This window comes from Panicum virgatum, chromosome 9N (genome assembly GCF_016808335.1).
Source record: "Panicum virgatum strain AP13 chromosome 9N, P.virgatum_v5, whole genome shotgun sequence".
NCBI lineage: Eukaryota > Viridiplantae > Streptophyta > Magnoliopsida > Poales > Poaceae > Panicum > Panicum virgatum.
Window position 1 is genome coordinate 19,362,113 of NC_053153.1, and position 18,143 is coordinate 19,380,255.

Here is an 18,143-nt window from a genome sequence, read left to right on the forward strand (position 1 = left end):
ATTTTCTTTGCACATGTATTCAGCCATAATTCGTGTCATTATTTATTTTAGAATAATAATAATTGATATTATTGTTTATGGAAGGAAAAGAAAGATATGTATTGTTTTTGGAAGAAAAATAAACGATACAGTTGCTTGATTGAAGAAAAAATAAATATATGCCATTAATCTTAGTATTGAACTGTAATTGTAAGCTAATTCCCCGGCAATTTAAATTTAAATTTTATCCGAATCGTTCACGTGTGATTAACAACAATCAACGGTCAGCATAAACAAAGCACCAGCCTTACCGATGAAGCTTCCCCGCGTGTGGCATTTAATGAAGCCCAGGTCTTCTCCGCTCCTCCCCGTTTCCGTTCCCCACCCACATGCCCCCTCGCTCTCCAAAGCCCCGACGAAACCCCACCGCCGGCGCCGACCACCGCAATGGCCGCCGGCGAGCACCCCCTGGTCGAGGAATCCACGGTCCCCATGGTCTCCGTCGACGAGCCCTCCCGCCCCTGCGTCCGACCGGCCCTCTTCCTGCGGCCCCGCGCCGGGGACGGCGCCCCTCTCCCGGCCCCGCCCGGCGACCCCGGCTCCGTCCCCGCCCGCGTCCGCGGGATCCAGGCGGAATTCAGGGGCTGGGCGTGCGTGCCCCGGCGGTGGCAGGAGTGGGTGGGCAAGCTCCGCCCGCGGCACGAGGCGCTGTGGCGGGAGCTCGGGATCTTGGGCGGCGTCCTCGCCAGCACGTGCCGGGTGCGGCGGCGCAAGCACGAGCGCGCGCTGCTCCAGCTCGCCGCCTTCTGGTCCGGCGCCACCGGCACCTTTGTCTTCCCCTGGGGCGAGGCTACGGTCACCCTCGAGGACGTCGCCGCGCTCGCGGGCCTGCCCCTGCTCGGCGGTCCCCTGCGCGCGCCCGTCGCGGGCCGGCTGGAGAAGGACGTGGGCGCCATAGAGGTCGTCCTGGCCGTGCTCAACCGGAGCAAGAAGAAGAAAGCAAGTTACGGCGGGTGGGTGAAGCACTTCCTCGAACGCGCGCCCGAGAAGGAGAAGGCGGCGTCCGCGGACGCGGGCGTCGGCGGCGCTGGTGAGGCGCGCGAGCTGGTCGAGCACGGCGCGTTCCTGGCCATGTGGCTCTCCGTCTTCGTGTTCCCGGGGCCGCCGTTCAACGTGGTTCGTCGAGAGGTGTTCCCCATTGCGGCCCGCCTCGCGCGAGGCCAGAGGGTCGCGCTCGCGCCTGCCGCGCTCGCCAGCACCTACCATGATCTCTCCGCGCTCCAACACCACATAAGCTTGGGCAAGGAAAAGGAGCTGTTTGTGGTTTCGGCACCCATGCACATCGTCCAGCTTTGGGTCTGGGAGCGTTTCCCCCAGCTTCGCCCTGAGCCGGTGAGCTCCCCTGCTCCCGGCAACCATGACACGCCAAGGGCTGCCCGGTGGCACGATGTTGCCAAAAGGTTTAGCTCCAAGCACGCACACGCAGTGTTCATGTCACCAAAGGAGTTTGAGTGGAGGCCCTATGGAAGTTGCAGTTTTTTTGCTCTGCAGCCAGAAACCGGTGGCTCTTGGGTCCGCAGCCAGGATATTGCAACAAGTGAAGCGCTCTTGTCCTTTGCACGGTGTTTGCATGCTTGTGAGCTTGTCGGCATGAACTGCATTGAGCTGTACAATCCTCATCGTGTTGCAAGGCAGCTTGGCTTCGATCAGGACATTCCCAGGATGGTTCCCTGCGCAAGCTCAGATCCGGAGAAAGCATGGGATACATACAACATAGAGGTCAAAAATCCTGCGTTTATCGTTCCAAATCATGAACCTGGTGTGACGGTTCAGTATGAACGGTGGTGGAAGCCTTACTCATCAGCATGTGGCATTGCCATTTCTAATGCAGCAAAGATGAAAGAACGCCTTGATTTTGTTGCAGCAAAGATGGAAAAACGCCGTGATTTTGTTACTCCAGTGAAAAGAAAAATGGAAGGGGTTCCTGCAGCTAATTCAGGCAAAAAGCTGCATGTGGACCCTGCCACCCGGGGCCGGCCGCCCCACATACTGACTGGTTCTAACGTCTACCCATCCCACTCCTCAGCCAGCCAGGCAGAAAGAAGGCGAGCTGCGGCAATGCCAGGGTTTGTTCTCCGTGCTTGTCCGCCCCACCTAAGACTTAGAGCAATGCCCGCCACTGGGATGCCTCAGCCAGCACCAGATGCATCCAACGATCCGCTTGATCATATTCCTTTTTCTGAAAGGCTCAATAGCATTACTAAGATGCCTAAGCAGCACGTCACAGAATGTTTGGTGAAGGGTGGTGACCTGGAGCAAAATATTGGAAGCATGCAACCAAGATCTGTAAGTGTTGGATCAAAGAAGGAAGTTTTACACAAAGATGTTGGGCAAGCTTTGGCCAATGCAGTGGCAAACACAGCTATTGTAGTTGATGGATCGTCTGATGGGCCAGTTACTAAAAAGGCACAGGGCATATGCTTCCAACAAAGTAGAGAGGAGAATCTTAATATCTCCAGTGAGGAGAATAATAATGGAATAGATTATTGTGATGTACTGCTCCCTGATATCGTCCCTGATGCAGTTAGTGCTGGAAGCAGTGAAGTTATTGGAACTGGGACTGAAGTTGATATGCTGCCAACACATGAAGACCTCTTGGTGATCAGTGATGATGAAGAGTGTGATAAATCAAATGGCAAGCAATGTCAGGTGAATGCAATGCTTGTGAAATCTGTGGGAAACAGAAACACCCAGCTTGTTGATGCAAGAAACGACATGCAGGACGGCCAAGTTTTGGAGAAAATGGCCGCACAAAGAAATCATGTTAGCATTGTGGAAATCAGTGATGATGATCTTGATGAAGAAGTGGGCAAGGAAGATATGGTATTTTATGGAGCAACGAGCAAGGAAGATGGATTGGATACCATGCATATGCATCTGAAGTCCCCCAAGATAGAAGCAACATGGTCCATCTTACAAGAACCTAATGAAGAAAATCAGCTGGTTGGTGAAACAAATGATGAGCATGACAACCTAGTAGTGAAGGAGGTTACAGTGCAAAATAGTCGTGATTGTGAACTTGCAAGTGTTCCAAATAACATAACTGTCATACAAGAGCAAGATTTGTTAACTCATGCTGCTACTATTCAAATCAATGATGGTCTCTTAGAAGGACCTACTGAAGAATTGCATACATGCACTGTCACAGGAGATATTGACAATACAGGCAAGGTGTCCAAGGAAAAAATTGGTTCTCTGGATTGCAACGAGAAAGGAAATGAAGGTAACTTAGTGTCAAATAGAGATTTAGAATCTCCTATGGAAGATTTCACAGGAGCCAACAGAAACGGATCAGGTATAAGAATTTCTGAAACAGCAGACCTACCTTCCAAATTATCTGAAATGGAAATCAAATACCACAATAAGCCCTTTCTCTCTGCCTCCTTTTCTTTTGCAGGAGACAGTGAGAGGTCCTCTAGCAGGATGTTAGATGGAAATACTGAACTTATTAGCAGTGAAGTTTTAGTTTGCACTCAAACGCTCTACTATCTTAGTCGGTTTGATCGGGTGAGAGATGCTTGGGACAAAGATGCAAATAGTACAGGCACAGATCAAGATGTTTACTTGCCAAGGAGAGCAGTTGGTACAATGGAAATGATAAAAAAGGCATCTGCTATTCGACATGCCGAAATTGCTGAGTTGAAGAAAAAGATTCATAATCTGAAGGAAGAGATTCTGGTGCTAGAGGGAGCTGAGCAAGGGAGCCCCCGAATGGTAAAACAGTGACTTGAAATATACTAGCATATTGATCTTTACAAGACACTAAACGTCTCCTGATGATTAAGTTTAGTAGTAGAATAGGCTAGCCTTGCTGGTGAAATTAGTCTCTTTTGTGGACTGTGGCTGTCAATTGTCGACTTTGTCCAAGGATCCGAGTACTGAAATAACAGCAGCGCTTCAATCCAGTTAGGCTCCTATTACTAGTTCGTAGGATGGATGAACCAGTAATCAATGACATAATCGCCATTATATATGGAATGGAAGTACTACAGTTCTTGATTTGATCTTCTCGGAAACTCTTTTGACTTTTAGAATATGCCTTTGTCATGATCCGCTGGTCTCCTGGGCAGCAAGTCTTACAATAGCTACTAACCTAATGTTAATGTTTGCCTGGAATCTGATAGATAATTACCCATGCTCATGCTTGCTTTTTCCATGCCTAGTAGTAGTAGTAGCACTAGCTTGTACTCAGTCAAGCTTGCCATTTACTCTTGGGCGGCAAAGGACTGTTGTGCATAGTAGCCGCTGCAAGTTGCAGCATGGTAGTAGTAGATGACTGTACATGTAATAGTCATGGCTGTATTGTACTGTAGAGCCATGTCTTGTAAATTCTCACTTTGACCGGTGTGTCTATAAAGAGGAGAGCAGCTGCAACTCAGAGTCTTGCAGCTCCACTTCGTGTGCTCTTCCTGAGTCCTTCCTCTCATCTTCTTCCTCCACTTGCAAGTAAGAGGGTGTTGTGTGTGTGAGGGAGTACCAACAGAATCAACACCAAATAGTATTTGATATAAGGTAGTGTTTTTGTTGCTTACTTTGGTGAAGAGCCATTAATGTGCCATTTAACTTCTGACTTACTCTCTGGTACTCGACAGTGAATAACCTTTTTGTGTAACAAAGTCAATTGGAAGGAAATGGTAGAAGGCACATGAATGGCCTCTGCTGCATAATCACCTTATACTAAGTTGATGAGAATAAAATAGCAGAAGAAACTGCCTTTGCATAAAAAGTGGCACACTTTGTTTACACAGGTGAAGATGTTTCAACAATGTTTTCCCTCAGTACTAGAGGTTCTTCTCAATGTTTTATTTTGGACTGGGACTTTAGTTCATAGCTCTGTTTCTGAACCTTGAGTCTAGGGTGGTTTGTAACTATTAAACACTTAGCATTTGATACAGGCAACTGCCAAATATCTCCCAGAAAATATGGAATTGCAGAATTTCTTTAATCACCTGAATGACTTCATGTAATCATCCATTATCTGAAATTTTAAGTTTGTTCATATTCAAGTATCAAATCTGAAATTTTAGGTTTGTCCATATTCAAGTATCGAACCCCTTTCACATTTTTGGTAACTGCCATAAGTCAGAATGCATCAGGCTGCAGCTTTTCAGTGTGGATCAGTAATCTAAGCTTAATTGTTGAGCTTTACTGGTATGTGTGCCATGGAGATTGCAATAAGCTGTTCAACTAATCTCATGCAACCTGAATCTGAGCTTGAGTTCGTAGCATAGACCCAGTGCAGGACGGTGATATCATATGGTTTCTGCCCTACAATGCAACCTGGTGACTCTTCGAGATAAAAAGTAAAAAGAAAATGCAAGTACAATGTCAAGGTATCTTTATAGTTGAGCCCTTTTACAGTGCACAATACTACTATTTGGTAGTATGTAGTATAGAGAGATCCCACCGTCCATTAGTAGAGGTAAGATAGTAATTATTAGATTAATATTAATTGAGGTTTTTTTCTTTTCCTTTCGATCTGCCCCAGCCCGTCTCCGTCACGCCCTCCAGATCTCATCTCGGCGCCGCTCGCCTCCTCCCTAGGCAGGCGCTGCCTCGTGCGCCATTCGTGGCGACGCGCCGCCGCCCTCTGACCGGCGGCCGCCTCCTCCCCATGCCCGCCTGCGTTGATCGTCCTAGGCGCTTCTCCTTGTGCCGGGCAGATGGCGGCGGTGGCGGAGGCACCGAGCGAGCGTAACTGGTGACGCGGCTATCTAGGGCGTCGAGCCCTCCCTGCCCAGTACGGCAGTACGCCAAGAACAAGGCTAGCAAATATATTCTTTTCCATCCGCCGCCCCATCCCGTTGAATTTGTCACCCTGTTCATCTCATGGGGTGCCTACCTCCTCCATCTGATTAATTTGACTTTGAAATGTACACGATGCACCTCTCAGGCATTCTCTCTAGTACTTGCAAGTTGGCTTTATTATTGGTGGCTTTGCTGATGCTTCCACAAAGGTTAAATTTACAACTTACTAGTTGATTGTTCCACAGAACATTATTTGATACTTTTGCATGACATAGCATGTTTTTCTGCTTCAGTTCAGCTGCCATGTACTAGCTAATTAGGTAGCAAGCAGTGTAAAACAAAACATATTCTGATGAAATATGTCCCATGTTTAGCGCATCAGTTTTAAGCAAGCAAGCAAATCAAATTCATTTTGGAAATGAGGTCGCATAACCCAATGTAGGCATCTAGATTTCCTTTCGTTAGTTAATAACGTTATATTTTTCAATGGTACGGTAATAGGATCACTGACTGCATCATTTAGATCATATCTTGTTGTTTAGTCCTAAGCATGTGTAAAATAAATGTAGCAGCCTCCTAATTGCACTGCTCAACTACTCATTCAGTGTAGAATTCTTTGATCCTAGCAGCTAGCACAGAGCGCTGCCAGAGGAAAACATGATCTGCTCTCCGTTGTTTTGCTGGGCCATAAGCTGCCTCAAATGTACAACTTGCAATAGAGGGCGGCTCCGATTGGAACCCTGTTGCAGCACTTGATGTGGAAGAAGCGTCAGAATCTGAGACTGCTTGCTTCGTTACTTGAAGGATGATACAAGCACACTGAGAATTCGCAAGTTAGCAAAGAAGGCAACTACTAAAGTTAGGCAGCCTGCTTGTTGTTACTCATATAGTACGGAGGAAATATCTTCCTAAATAGAATTTTCCTGATCAGAATACGTCTTACATTTCTAAACGAAGAGAGTATGGACCAAATCTCAAAGACTGGAAATAATAATGATTAATAAACGAGTGGTTTGTTGCCTTCGCCGCCTCCACCTGGTGAGGATGAAGATGGTGGCTACATCCTACATATCTTTGTGAATTTTTGGACGTTGAAATCGTGTGAATCAGGTGGCCAGTAAGATTATATAGGTCCAATGTGACTGCAATATTCCATATTTGTTTGCTTGCAAAGGCAGAATGGTTCCGTGACACAATGTGTCAATGTCCAACCCTGCGCAAGGATCTCAGTGGTAGATGACCAGTAGTTTTCACCCAAGCAAGCACTGGATGCTAACGTCGCCAGTTTTGCATCAACCTGCATGCGTGTACTTCAAAGCAGTAACATGTTTGGCCATGAATCCCAGAACTTAGTAGCAGTCTGCACCCTACTATACAAAAAATTAACATTTTATTAAACTAACTTGAACGAACCCATTTGTTATCTGTCTCATCCAGCACTTGGTGCTGTCAGCCACAACGAACATTGTAAGCTCTTTGACTGCAAAATGCAAATGAGTACACTTCGTAAGAATTATCTTTTCAAAAAATACTTCATAAGAATTTAGAATTCAGAAGGGTCTTTTCGTTGGTACTCGATCGGTAGTACTTATTTTTCAGGTATATATTTACATATCTCGCAGAGCTGCGTTTAATCAGTCGACACGGTACTACAGGGATAGCGATAGCCAGGCATTCCTTCAACAATGCCTTTGCTTGTTCATTTTTTTCAGACTTGCACAGCTCAGCAAGTTCATCCTCAAAGGCTCAAACATGGTCTCTGTTCTGTCTGTCAATGGAAAAGGAAAATCTCTATACAATTTGCTCAAATCAAGAAGGCGGGCACTCGGAAGCAGCAGTATGGACCTGCAAAGACGATCTTTGCATGTTCATCCTCGGGCACTCGGAAGCTGCTCGAGCGGGCCGCACGCGCCGTCGTTCCCGTCCGCGGCTGCTGCTCACCACAATCAGCGGGCCAACGTCCGCTCGCGGTGCCGCTTCTCGCGAGGGGCCGCGCACCACCGAGCCACGGCCCGCGCCCCGCCGCCGTCGCCGCCTGCCGATAGGTCGTGCGCCACCGTAGCCTCCCTCTCCTCCTCAACCTCCCCTTCGCCCCCGCCGTCGGTGCCGCCGAAGTTGAGCACGGAGTCGACGCAAATCTGAGGCGGCTAAGGGCGGCGAGCATCACATGCGACGACTGGGGCATGCGCCGGCGCTAATCCGCAGCCACGGAAGACTAACTGCATCTCGGGCTTTAAAAGCTTATTATAGTATTCTTCGAGGACGCTCATGGAGTTTTTCTTTCCCACATTGTAAAATTTGGTACAAAATTTGTTGATGCATTCATTGGTGCTCCGCTCACACAGATCATCCCATATCATCATCACCACAAGCAAACTATCCAAAACGCATCCTTAAATGTTTCCTTTGTAAAAGTTTGCATGATCGCACGATACTTCTGAATGGGCACTTCCAAATCACTTAAGAGTGAAGGTATGAGAATTAGACATTGAAAATATTGTTGGGCTTTAACCTACAATGCTAGAAGCTTAAATCAGATTTTGGTGTCTATTGAACAGTTATCAGATAAATGGTGATTTGATTCCCTTCAATGTTAGTTACGATAATGCTATTGCTTTTGCCTCCTGTTTTGTTGTAAGATTAGTCATTTTCCTTTCAATTAATTTGGAGTTCCTCTCCACCATAAAAGCTTAGAAAGGGGGATCCACGCACTGTTATTGACAAAACTGGAGTACCCCTTGGAGAGGAAGGCCCTGCTATCGTGGGGCAGATTAGTTCTTGTGAGGTATTGGTAGCATTTGGGTTTATCTTTTATCTGTGATTAATTTTCCAACATGGACTACTGAGCAAATTGTTTCCCATATGGCCCGCTGTTTTACCATTAGGTGCGTTGGACATATGATGAACATCAACTAGGTGATTCGCCGCGTGTTGTTGCGGGATTTGAGGAGGCTTTCCAATAAACTATGAACAAAAGATGTAATAATTTTCAGATAAATACTATGGAGAGCATGTAGTATTACAAAAAAAGTACTTCAATCAAGTTTATTGAAAAACTTGAAATGGTAGATTTTTCGAATAAAGAAAACATGTCACGGAGCTAATGAAGACACAGAGAAAATTAATACAAATAGAAATGGTATTCACATAAAATAGATAAAAATATTTACATAAAAAAGATAAATATTGCTTAGGACACATAGTGGTAGTTTTGGCTTACAAATGTAATCATAATGCTAGCTGACACACATGCATCAACATTCATATTATGGAATAAACCATTTGATAGTTAACTCAAATAAAAAAAACCAAAGTGGTTGTTTAGTTGCTCGTATAAACGATGCACTTGTAGAGATTATGTTGAAAGTCATGTGAGCGATCTCTTGGATGAAAAATAATAGAATTCTTAGTCACTCTTTGGTTAATTAATGAATGAAGATGGAAGAAACCAAAAACACCCATCTAATGGATAGAAGATGTGCACGAAGTTAATCGGATGGTTAGGATAATCAAGGTGGCGCGGCTGATTGAGAGAAGAGAGAAATAGAAATAAATACTTCTTATAGGATATATAGATAGATTCAAAAGATGTGCGCCTAGCTTTGAAATAGAAATGGAACCATCTTAGTAAATGCAATTTGGTCAGCGATTGAAACAATGAAACAACATGGTGCAAATCAAAGATTTTTAGACTTCATCATTCATCAATATCAAGATATGCAGACTCGCTCTCTAGGAGGTGCTCACAGCTAAGGATAAGTGTGCGTGCATTCACTCGAAGTTTTTACTCAAGGGCCATTTATGGACCGAAATTGTCACTTGGAACAATTCACATATACTAAGGACCCAAATACTCACTTGGAGAGTTCATGAATGAATCTAAACGAGAATCCAAAATAAGTTTGAGGACACTGGGTGCACTTTATTCTTTATTAGACATCTCCTGATCTTTAGTCAATAAATAATAGGATGGGTTAGGACTGCTTGGGAAAAGGGGTCAGTTTCTTTATGAATTGTTTGTGCCACAGGTTATCTACATAACCTATATAGATGGCACCTACTAACTATTTCTCTCTTCATACAAGGTGTTCATATCATTCCCCACTAAGTGTGCCACTAACTTGCAATCTTTTGTGCAATTTATTCATGTTTTCCTATTAATTACAAAATATCCATGTCATCTCTACTATATGCAATACTTTTAATATTTACTCTATTAATATAAGTCATAATAAAAAGATAAATGAAAGTAAAAGTAAACTAAAAGAATAAGTAGTGAGTAGGGATTATTATATGCAAAACACACCTAAACAAAATTTAAGCTGTTACCTAGACAACACTCGCTACCGGAATCGCCTTATTTGTTGTGTGTCGTTGCCCAGACTCACGGAGAATAGAAAAAGTTGCCGTTGTTGGCCGTCCCTGGGCCTGACGGCGGACGCACGTGCCGCGCATGCACGTGCAGAAGCTTCGCAGTGTGCGTGGGCCAAGGCTCACGGCGAAGTGTTTGGTTTGGTGTGTGCGCCCTCTTGGCACATGGAAAAGTCACGTTAATTTTTACCATGTGCATTGTATTTGCCGTGTTTTTTTGGGAACGTACGACAAAGCTCTTCTTTGCTGTGTGCCTGATATAATGCACATGACAAAGATTCGAGCACACAGCAAACTACGTGTTTTCGGTATTGACTGTGTGAAAGATGAATGCACACCACTGCTGCAGCTAGCAACCGAAAATGAATACAGTATTTTCACAAGTGAAGTCCTCAAGCCGGATGGAACCTGTGTAACCTGTCATGATCAGATGATCCCACTGATTTCTTTGACAATCCTCTCCACTTAGGTTATTATGCAGTTCATGAACCCAATCAAATACTTAGGTATAACAAAAATGCGCAAGAAAAAGATGTAGAAAGAAAGGGGTGAGTTTGTGAGCGATCAAGACCGTAACATGAAACAATGAGCCACCTTACACACGTCGAATGTGCATACAAGAATAAAACAATTTTGCATAGGTACTTTGTTTAAATAAATACAAGTCACACACTTTTAGACTTCTGCCGTGTCTTGCATCAGATCCCTTGAAGAGAAATCCCGTGTAATCCTGAATTTAACTAGTTCCATTTTCAATTTCTATATTGATATTGTAATTATTGCCCTCCAACTATTTGAACAATATCCTCTCTGCCAACCACACTACCTCCAAAATGTTATGAATAAATTAGTATTAGTGATCAATTTCTATAATAGTTAATTAGTTTAGTCATTAGACGGTTACCTTTCTCGAAAGGGCCAACTCACGAAGGGGCCATCCCGAAGGGGCCATTCATGAAGGGACATGTTTCTTCGAGAATAGGCACCCTTTCCCTCTTGTACATATATAAGAAGTGGTCTAAACCATCAATCAATACAATCAATCATTCCATTATACTCTAATTCTGAACACGTTATCATGCACTTTGTTCTACACTGAGCGACGGCGCTCACTGGAATCAACGAGAACTCGACGAGAACAACAGAGAGGCCTGGGCCCTCGGCGCCCGTACAGCAGCCATCAACGGCGGCGGCAGCGGAGGCACCCGCAGTGTCCTCGGTGCCCGTCCCTCCTCCACAGGGGCGGTGCAGTGCCAAGAACGGCAACACACGCCAGTGGCCGGCCCTTGGGCGGCGCACGGGGGCATGGTGCGCACGCCGCAGAGGTAGGCGGATGGCACTCTGCCACGACGGCCCTCCGCAACGGCGAACGGCGTTCGCGCGCGGACCTGGAGACGACGACGCTTGGGGCCAGCGGCGGTGACGCCCGCCGGCGATGGCCGCAGTCGATGCAGAACCACAACGGCAGCACATGCCGCCGCCGGCCGGCACCCAAAGGCAGCGCGCAGGCTGCGGCGGCATCGAACAGGGAGCGGAGGCGCTAGGCGCGGCGTGGTGGATCCCTCCCGCGCGCAGGAGGCGGCAGCCCAGAGGCAGGAGGCGGCGCCCCCAGGGGCACGCGGCGGCGGTCAAGGCAAGAGGCAGGCGGCGCAAAGGCCAAGCGGCGGCGGCGCAAGGGGCTGGAGCGGCGGCTCCTAACCGCCCTCTGCCCTTTTGTACGGGCCTTGGTTGGGCTGGTTTGGGCCACCAGTAGGCCGACCCGAGATAGGCCGCTGGAGGCCGGCCGTTGGAGGCCAACAGGCAGTCTCGGGCCACAAGCCGATCCCCTTCCTCCTCTCTTCAGATTTCTTCTATGATTTATTACATGGTAACAATCCAAATAATCAGATTACTAAGACCATGCATTTAAATGACTTATGATGCAAATTATTTATCTAGAGTAAATATATAGTTTTTGAGACCTATGAGTTTTTTTGAAATTGCAACTTAATAAATTATATTGCGGAGATTTTCACTGTTTATATATGTTTTTTGTGCCTATGTTTTTCTGTTTTAGTCATGGACTCTAACAGAATTTGTATGGTAGAATCTTTACTCCTATACATCGTTTGCTTTTGAGACCAGAAAATTGTATATCTAAACATAAATAGTTTATCGATTTTGTTGATTGGCAATTATTTTTAATTGCAACAAAATCAAAGCCTCTTAATTAATTGATAGTTAATTAAGGTTCGATAAATTTAGGCTCATGTGAGCCTAAATCCGAAAAGGTAAAAATGGCAATCGAACCATTTTTGCTAGGAGGGCTAACACAGGAAGTGGTTTTTGCTTTGATCCTGCGTGATTTTGCATAATTATGCCACTACCCAACTATAGCACTTCGTGCTTTGTTGTTGCTTGGATATTGTCATTGTAATATATTTTGTGATTTGATTGTATTATATTACAATGTCATCTTGATTCTATTATATTTTTGGAATATGTGGTGCACCCAATTCCCCTTTGCACCACATACATATTACATTTGTGACTTCAATAACTATTTTTGGTTATGTTGGCACACCCAAACCCCCTATTTTGCACCAACATATATGTTACATTTGTAGTTTTATAATAGAATCGGAGTATTTTGGTGCACCTAAAACACATTTTTGCACCATACACAAGTTAAACTGCTAGTAACTTAGTTGCAATTTAACTAAGACATAAATATCATTAAAGATTATTCATCTTTAATGGATTAAAAATTTGCAATATACATATCTTGATTATTTTGATTAATTAACACAAGGTAATGGAGAATATGGCATAGGCTGCGTTTAATTTCTTGTGAATTATTATGTCTTGAGACCGTGCCATAGCAGTGATCTAATCACCTGTTACTGAGAGGTCTACATCTTGTTTCTCTGAAACTTGATGATTACCTACAATGTGTTTTTAATCAAAATAAAGGTTTTGGATTGTTCTTTGTCATCATATTGTTTTATTTTACACAAGGTAGTAGAGTCCTAAGCAAAGGCTGCGTTTAATTCCTTGTGAATTATTCTGCCTAGAGACCATGCTTAGGCAGCAATTTACATTGCCTACTATAAAGATCTACTCTATGTTTCTGACATAGAGATTATTTGTCTTGTGTATCAATAAAATTTATGATGATTCGTTGTATGGTATACACATTTATATGGTTACCTACAATGATCCAAAACTATGATAAGATATACAATTATAAAATATTGCATTTGATATTACAACATCATCATAGTGATTTGAGTTTACCTTAGGTGTAAATTCATTAGATCAATATTTTGTCACATATTTTGGATATTGACTTCAGAGGAGTCTATTGAACTCGCTCTCGATGGCATCAATATCTCACATGGACAATGGACGTTAACTAGTTTTATCCCATAGACTAATAAAACAATTTAATGACACTTAATTAGGAGTCATTTATTATAGATCAAAGAAAATAATACCTTACTGTTGTTAAGAAGTAATATCCATAAAGATCATCGAAAAGAATATCTTATGGAAGGAAAACTGATCTATATCAAACAACAATAAGGGATAAAACAGGAGCTACGACATAAGATTTGAAGGGTTTTCAATCATGCATTTGAAGCCCTCTAGGAAATCGATCCTATTTTTCTCATAAGAGAATCTAAAATTTATGGACAACAAAATCATCGATTATAATTCGAATGACTTGATATGAGACTTGGAATAATCTCATGGTCCTTTGATATTATTTAATATTGTCCATCGAAATATGTTGTAACACTTGTTGTCAATGCATAACTATTGTGAATATCATATTGGTGAATTTGATACTCAACAATATTTATAGATTTCTATATATTTGACAAGAATTTCATTAATTTCTTGTCATATATAGATAATCCCGGATCATTCCAATGTGGAATGATATATGCCTAGTGGATATTTGTACCACACTCTATAATAACGGAAGTAAAATATTCCTGGTTCTTATAATAAGAAGAGGGAATAATTTTGTTCATCGTTGATGCAATGTATAAATTGATAGTTTGGTCAATTATTTGCCACTATGATTGTTTCTATGAATACTGAGTTAACAATTGAGGTTATTTAATTATATCTTAATTAAACTCGTATCTAAACAAGTCATAGAGATACATATATCCAAATGTGTTTCCATATGGAAACACAAGAAGACAACATTGGATATTGCATATAAGAAATGAGATAGGACTCATCTTTGTTGTATTATGCATACAATCATTCCCATACAACATGTTGCGTATAAGAATTTTTCACATTGTTGATCCATTCAAGATTTGGAATGATCAACTGGACATCCATAGGGATGCGTGAAAAATTATTGGCAATTCTTTTGGTCCTGATATCCCCAAAGTGTGGATACTGTAAGTACCACAGGGATATGGATTATAAGATCCTCTTATCTTAAAATCAGGTTGACTCTATTAGATTCTTGATCATATTCAAAAGAATATGTATGGGTCCGATACAAAGATTGTATGGACAGTTCAGGCATTTCATGGTTGTATAGATACATCTATGAGATGATCTAGAGTGTCTAAAGTTTACACACTCAGCCATGCATTTGGTAGATAATGCCTTTTGTTATGAGCATTATCCTGAACACTACTAAACCTTTGTACCTTCAATGACGATTGCTTGGTATAACATAAGTTTAGTTACATATCCAAAAAGATAAATTGGAATCTAGATGTATGACATTAAGTCATAGCAGGACCATTATTAGTAAAATGCTATTACCAACTTCGTGTTGCAGTCAGGTAGATTTACACACTCCTGACTTATAATTAACTGCATATCCCCTATATGCATTTAGTACGTGGAGATCCATGAAGATTTCCTATTTGCGTAAGATTGGTTACGTTGTATACGTACCACTCTCACCACCGCAGCATACATTGATGGGTTCACATAGGAAATTGGGGATCAAACTGAGATTTCAAATCTCTGTCGATTGTTCAGTACAGATCTCTTAGAGAGGATCTATTTACAACTTGTATGCTGGCTTATAGTATAAATGAGCTTTTTCAGGCATTAGGGGGAGATTAGAAGTACCATATATAATGCCCGGAAAACAATTGAATGCATAAAGCATTTCAAGCTCAGGATCACATACTAAATGAATTGAACTTTGAGTTCAAAGAATTATTGATTTGTATAGTATTGCAAATAAACTGCCACATGCATGAATTATTGATTTGTATAGTATTGCAAATAAACTGCCACATGCATTTACTAATCATTAATCTGATGCAAGTATGTGCCAGAAAGAGTAGTGGTACTAAGTAAAACCACTCAACTCCCATTTGTAAATAAGAGGGGGAGAAGTATGGCCATAAAGCAGGATTATTCATGCTAGCAATAGAAGACTTTTCTTCTAACGTAGTAAATGCAACTCAACCTTTGGTTGAAAGAAACCTAGAGGACATTTTATGTCCTGTGGATATTTATAATCCACAACCCAGCTTAGAGGTGCACCAAAATACTGATGCTGGGATATCGGAAAGCCCTGACACTCGTTTAAGGAAGTCACGATGAGTCATTCAGGGTTCATTTTTAAGTTTTCATAACCGGAGAATTATTTCATATAAAGACTACATGTATCGATACAAATTTCTCTGAATAAATTGTATATATTATCCCAAGTTACCCAGTTAATAAGACCATGACAGAGTGCTTTGTCACTCTTACTGGAACTTGTTGAGTAAAGTTATACATACAGAGATAGTCTTGCTCACCAGAAGAGAGGTGTTTTTTGGTAGTAAAGCCAACACCTAGATGTACCTTTACTATGGGTACAAAAGTGTTTTCATCCTAGAATGGATTGAGAACAATGAGGCGGTGAGATTAAAGCAAGACTAGTAGCACAAGGGGTTTACGCAAAGCCCGGAGCATTGATTTTCAATGCAGGTTATTCTCCATAGTAAGTTATAAATTTCCGATACTATCTTTTGACTGGCAGTACAAAAACATCTATCTTTACAGTTGATAATTGATAGATGTAGTGATCACATATGATCACTAGATATGATATATTGTGAAACTTCCAGGAAGGAGTTTACATATCCAATACTTACTTATATATAAAATCGCAACATATACCGTGTATTGCTTAAGTCAATATATGGCTTAAAGCAGTTAAGTTGATTTTGGTACAATCAACTTTGTATGTATTCCTTATATTGAAGGATACAAGATTGATTACACGTGGTGTTCATTTCAGAATCCTTAATTGGATTTTCTAGTATTATATGATGGTCAATAATCTTGACATCATTGGTAATGAACACTTGTCAAGAACACGTTGTAATCTAAAGACGGAGTTTAGAGATGGAAGATAACGGTCTAAACCAAAATTTTATTTTGTGTTTAGAATCCAAGTATCTTCTCCCAGGTTTTTATAGTAAAGCTATCTATATCCACATCATATTGAATCATTTAATATGAAAGGGAATCCTATGGTGGTTCTACCTCATGATAGAGAAACATATGAGGGGAGATTGTTTTATGCCATAGTGATTGAATTAAGATAATAGGACATGTGGTCCATTATCCCTGTGCTATTTATGCGCTAATATATATTGCAAAAGTTCCCGGCCGGATATTGTCTTTGCAATAATTTGCTATCTAATAGATGTGCTATTCTACCTAAGATTGGTATATTGAAGTTAAGAATATCTTTGATATCTTAAAATAGCACATATGGATTTGGTATAATGCGTGATCCGATTATGTGGATATCATGATTCTGGTTATCTATAAGATCCCCAATATTCCAGATCATTAAAATAAGGTTTACATGAATATGAAAAGACCAATATATAATAGTCTTTAAGTACGTAGACATTTAATGGTCAATTTCATTAATCATTCTGATATTGTATTGTATAAGGCTACACATGAATGTGTATAGCTTGACAGAATGATATGTCACATACTGAAGTTATGTGGTATTGATTCTATTGAATCAAAGGTCATTATCTATAAAGGTAATGAAGCTTGTGTTGTTTAGATGGAGACAAGTTATATTTAATACAATATTTTGCATTAAGATGGTTCTGTTTCATAGGTCATATGGACATATGAATATTTGCAAACTAAGTATTGTGATAATCTTGTTGAGATTTTCACAAAGTATACCATATTGCACATTTCATATGTGTTGAGTCATTGGTATGAAAAGTTTGCAAGTTTCAGAGGGAGAGTCTCTCGTTTCTCTAATTAGTAACTTGTTGAAAACATCATATTACACTCTTTACTTTGTATGAGTTTTTTCCCTTTGGGTTTCTCATATAAAGTTTTTAATGAGGTAATATCAACACAAGATTATGTCCTATCATCCATTTTTCCCATAGAAATTTTTGGTGGATGATATTAGAACATACGATACATTGTACTCTTTTCTTTATGTGAGTTTTTATTATTGAGGTTTCTCATATAAAGTTTTTGATGAGGCAATGTCAACATAAAGTTATATGCTATATCATCAAGTTTTCCCCACCGGGGTTTTTAGAAGATGATATTTGAAGCATATTGACCATAGGGTCAAGGTGTTATTAGACTAAGACTTTAGGTTATCTCAAGGGTTTACTAACATTAGTCATTGTATATTATGGTGTTTCTCCTTATTTTCCCACTGGGTTTGAAGGAGTTTTGCCTAGTATACTCGAATTATTTTGGTTTTTCCCACAGGGTTTTCCAAAGATTCTCCTCACATTTTTCCTGAAAGGGTTTTTGGGGGAGTTATATATATCACATCTCCTGATTTTTCCCATAGGGTTTTCAAGGAGTTATTTGATTGACTACAAGACCACAAGAAGATCAAATTGATTACAAAGAAGAAGAAAATTGATCAAGGGGGAGTGTTATGAAGGAATTAGTATTAGTGATCAATTTCTATAATAGTTAATTAGTTTAGTCATTAGGCGGTTACCTTTCTCGAAAGA

At 41.6% G+C, this 18,143-nt stretch overlaps 1 protein-coding gene and 1 long non-coding RNA gene across 2 annotated transcripts; both read left to right on the plus strand.

Moving 5' to 3' along the window:
- Window positions 1-337: 337 nt before the first annotated feature.
- LOC120691322 lies at window positions 338-4,041 on the plus strand. The gene is made up of 2 exons (XM_039974363.1): window positions 338-3,334; window positions 3,437-4,041. Exons 1-2 carry the CDS (start codon window positions 427-429, stop codon window positions 3,763-3,765), a joined length of 3,237 nt encoding a protein of 1,078 aa, XP_039830297.1. The 5' UTR covers window positions 338-426; the 3' UTR covers window positions 3,766-4,041.
- Window positions 4,042-5,541: 1,500 nt separating this feature from the next.
- On the plus strand, window positions 5,542-6,810 carry LOC120691523. Its single transcript, XR_005682272.1, has 2 exons — window positions 5,542-5,996; window positions 6,417-6,810. It is a non-coding gene; the product is annotated as an uncharacterized LOC120691523 (long non-coding RNA).
- Window positions 6,811-18,143: the final 11,333 nt, after the last annotated feature.

Bases quoted from the DNA above. Each gene is read 5' to 3' on its own strand.
- LOC120691322 (XM_039974363.1), top strand. From the start codon at position 427: ATGGCCGCCGGCGAGCACCCCCTGGTCGAGGAATCCACGGTCCCCATG. The intron at 3,335-3,436 runs GTATAAGAATTT...TTTCTTTTGCAG, and splicing joins AGCCAACAGAAACGGATCAG to GAGACAGTGAGAGGTCCTCT.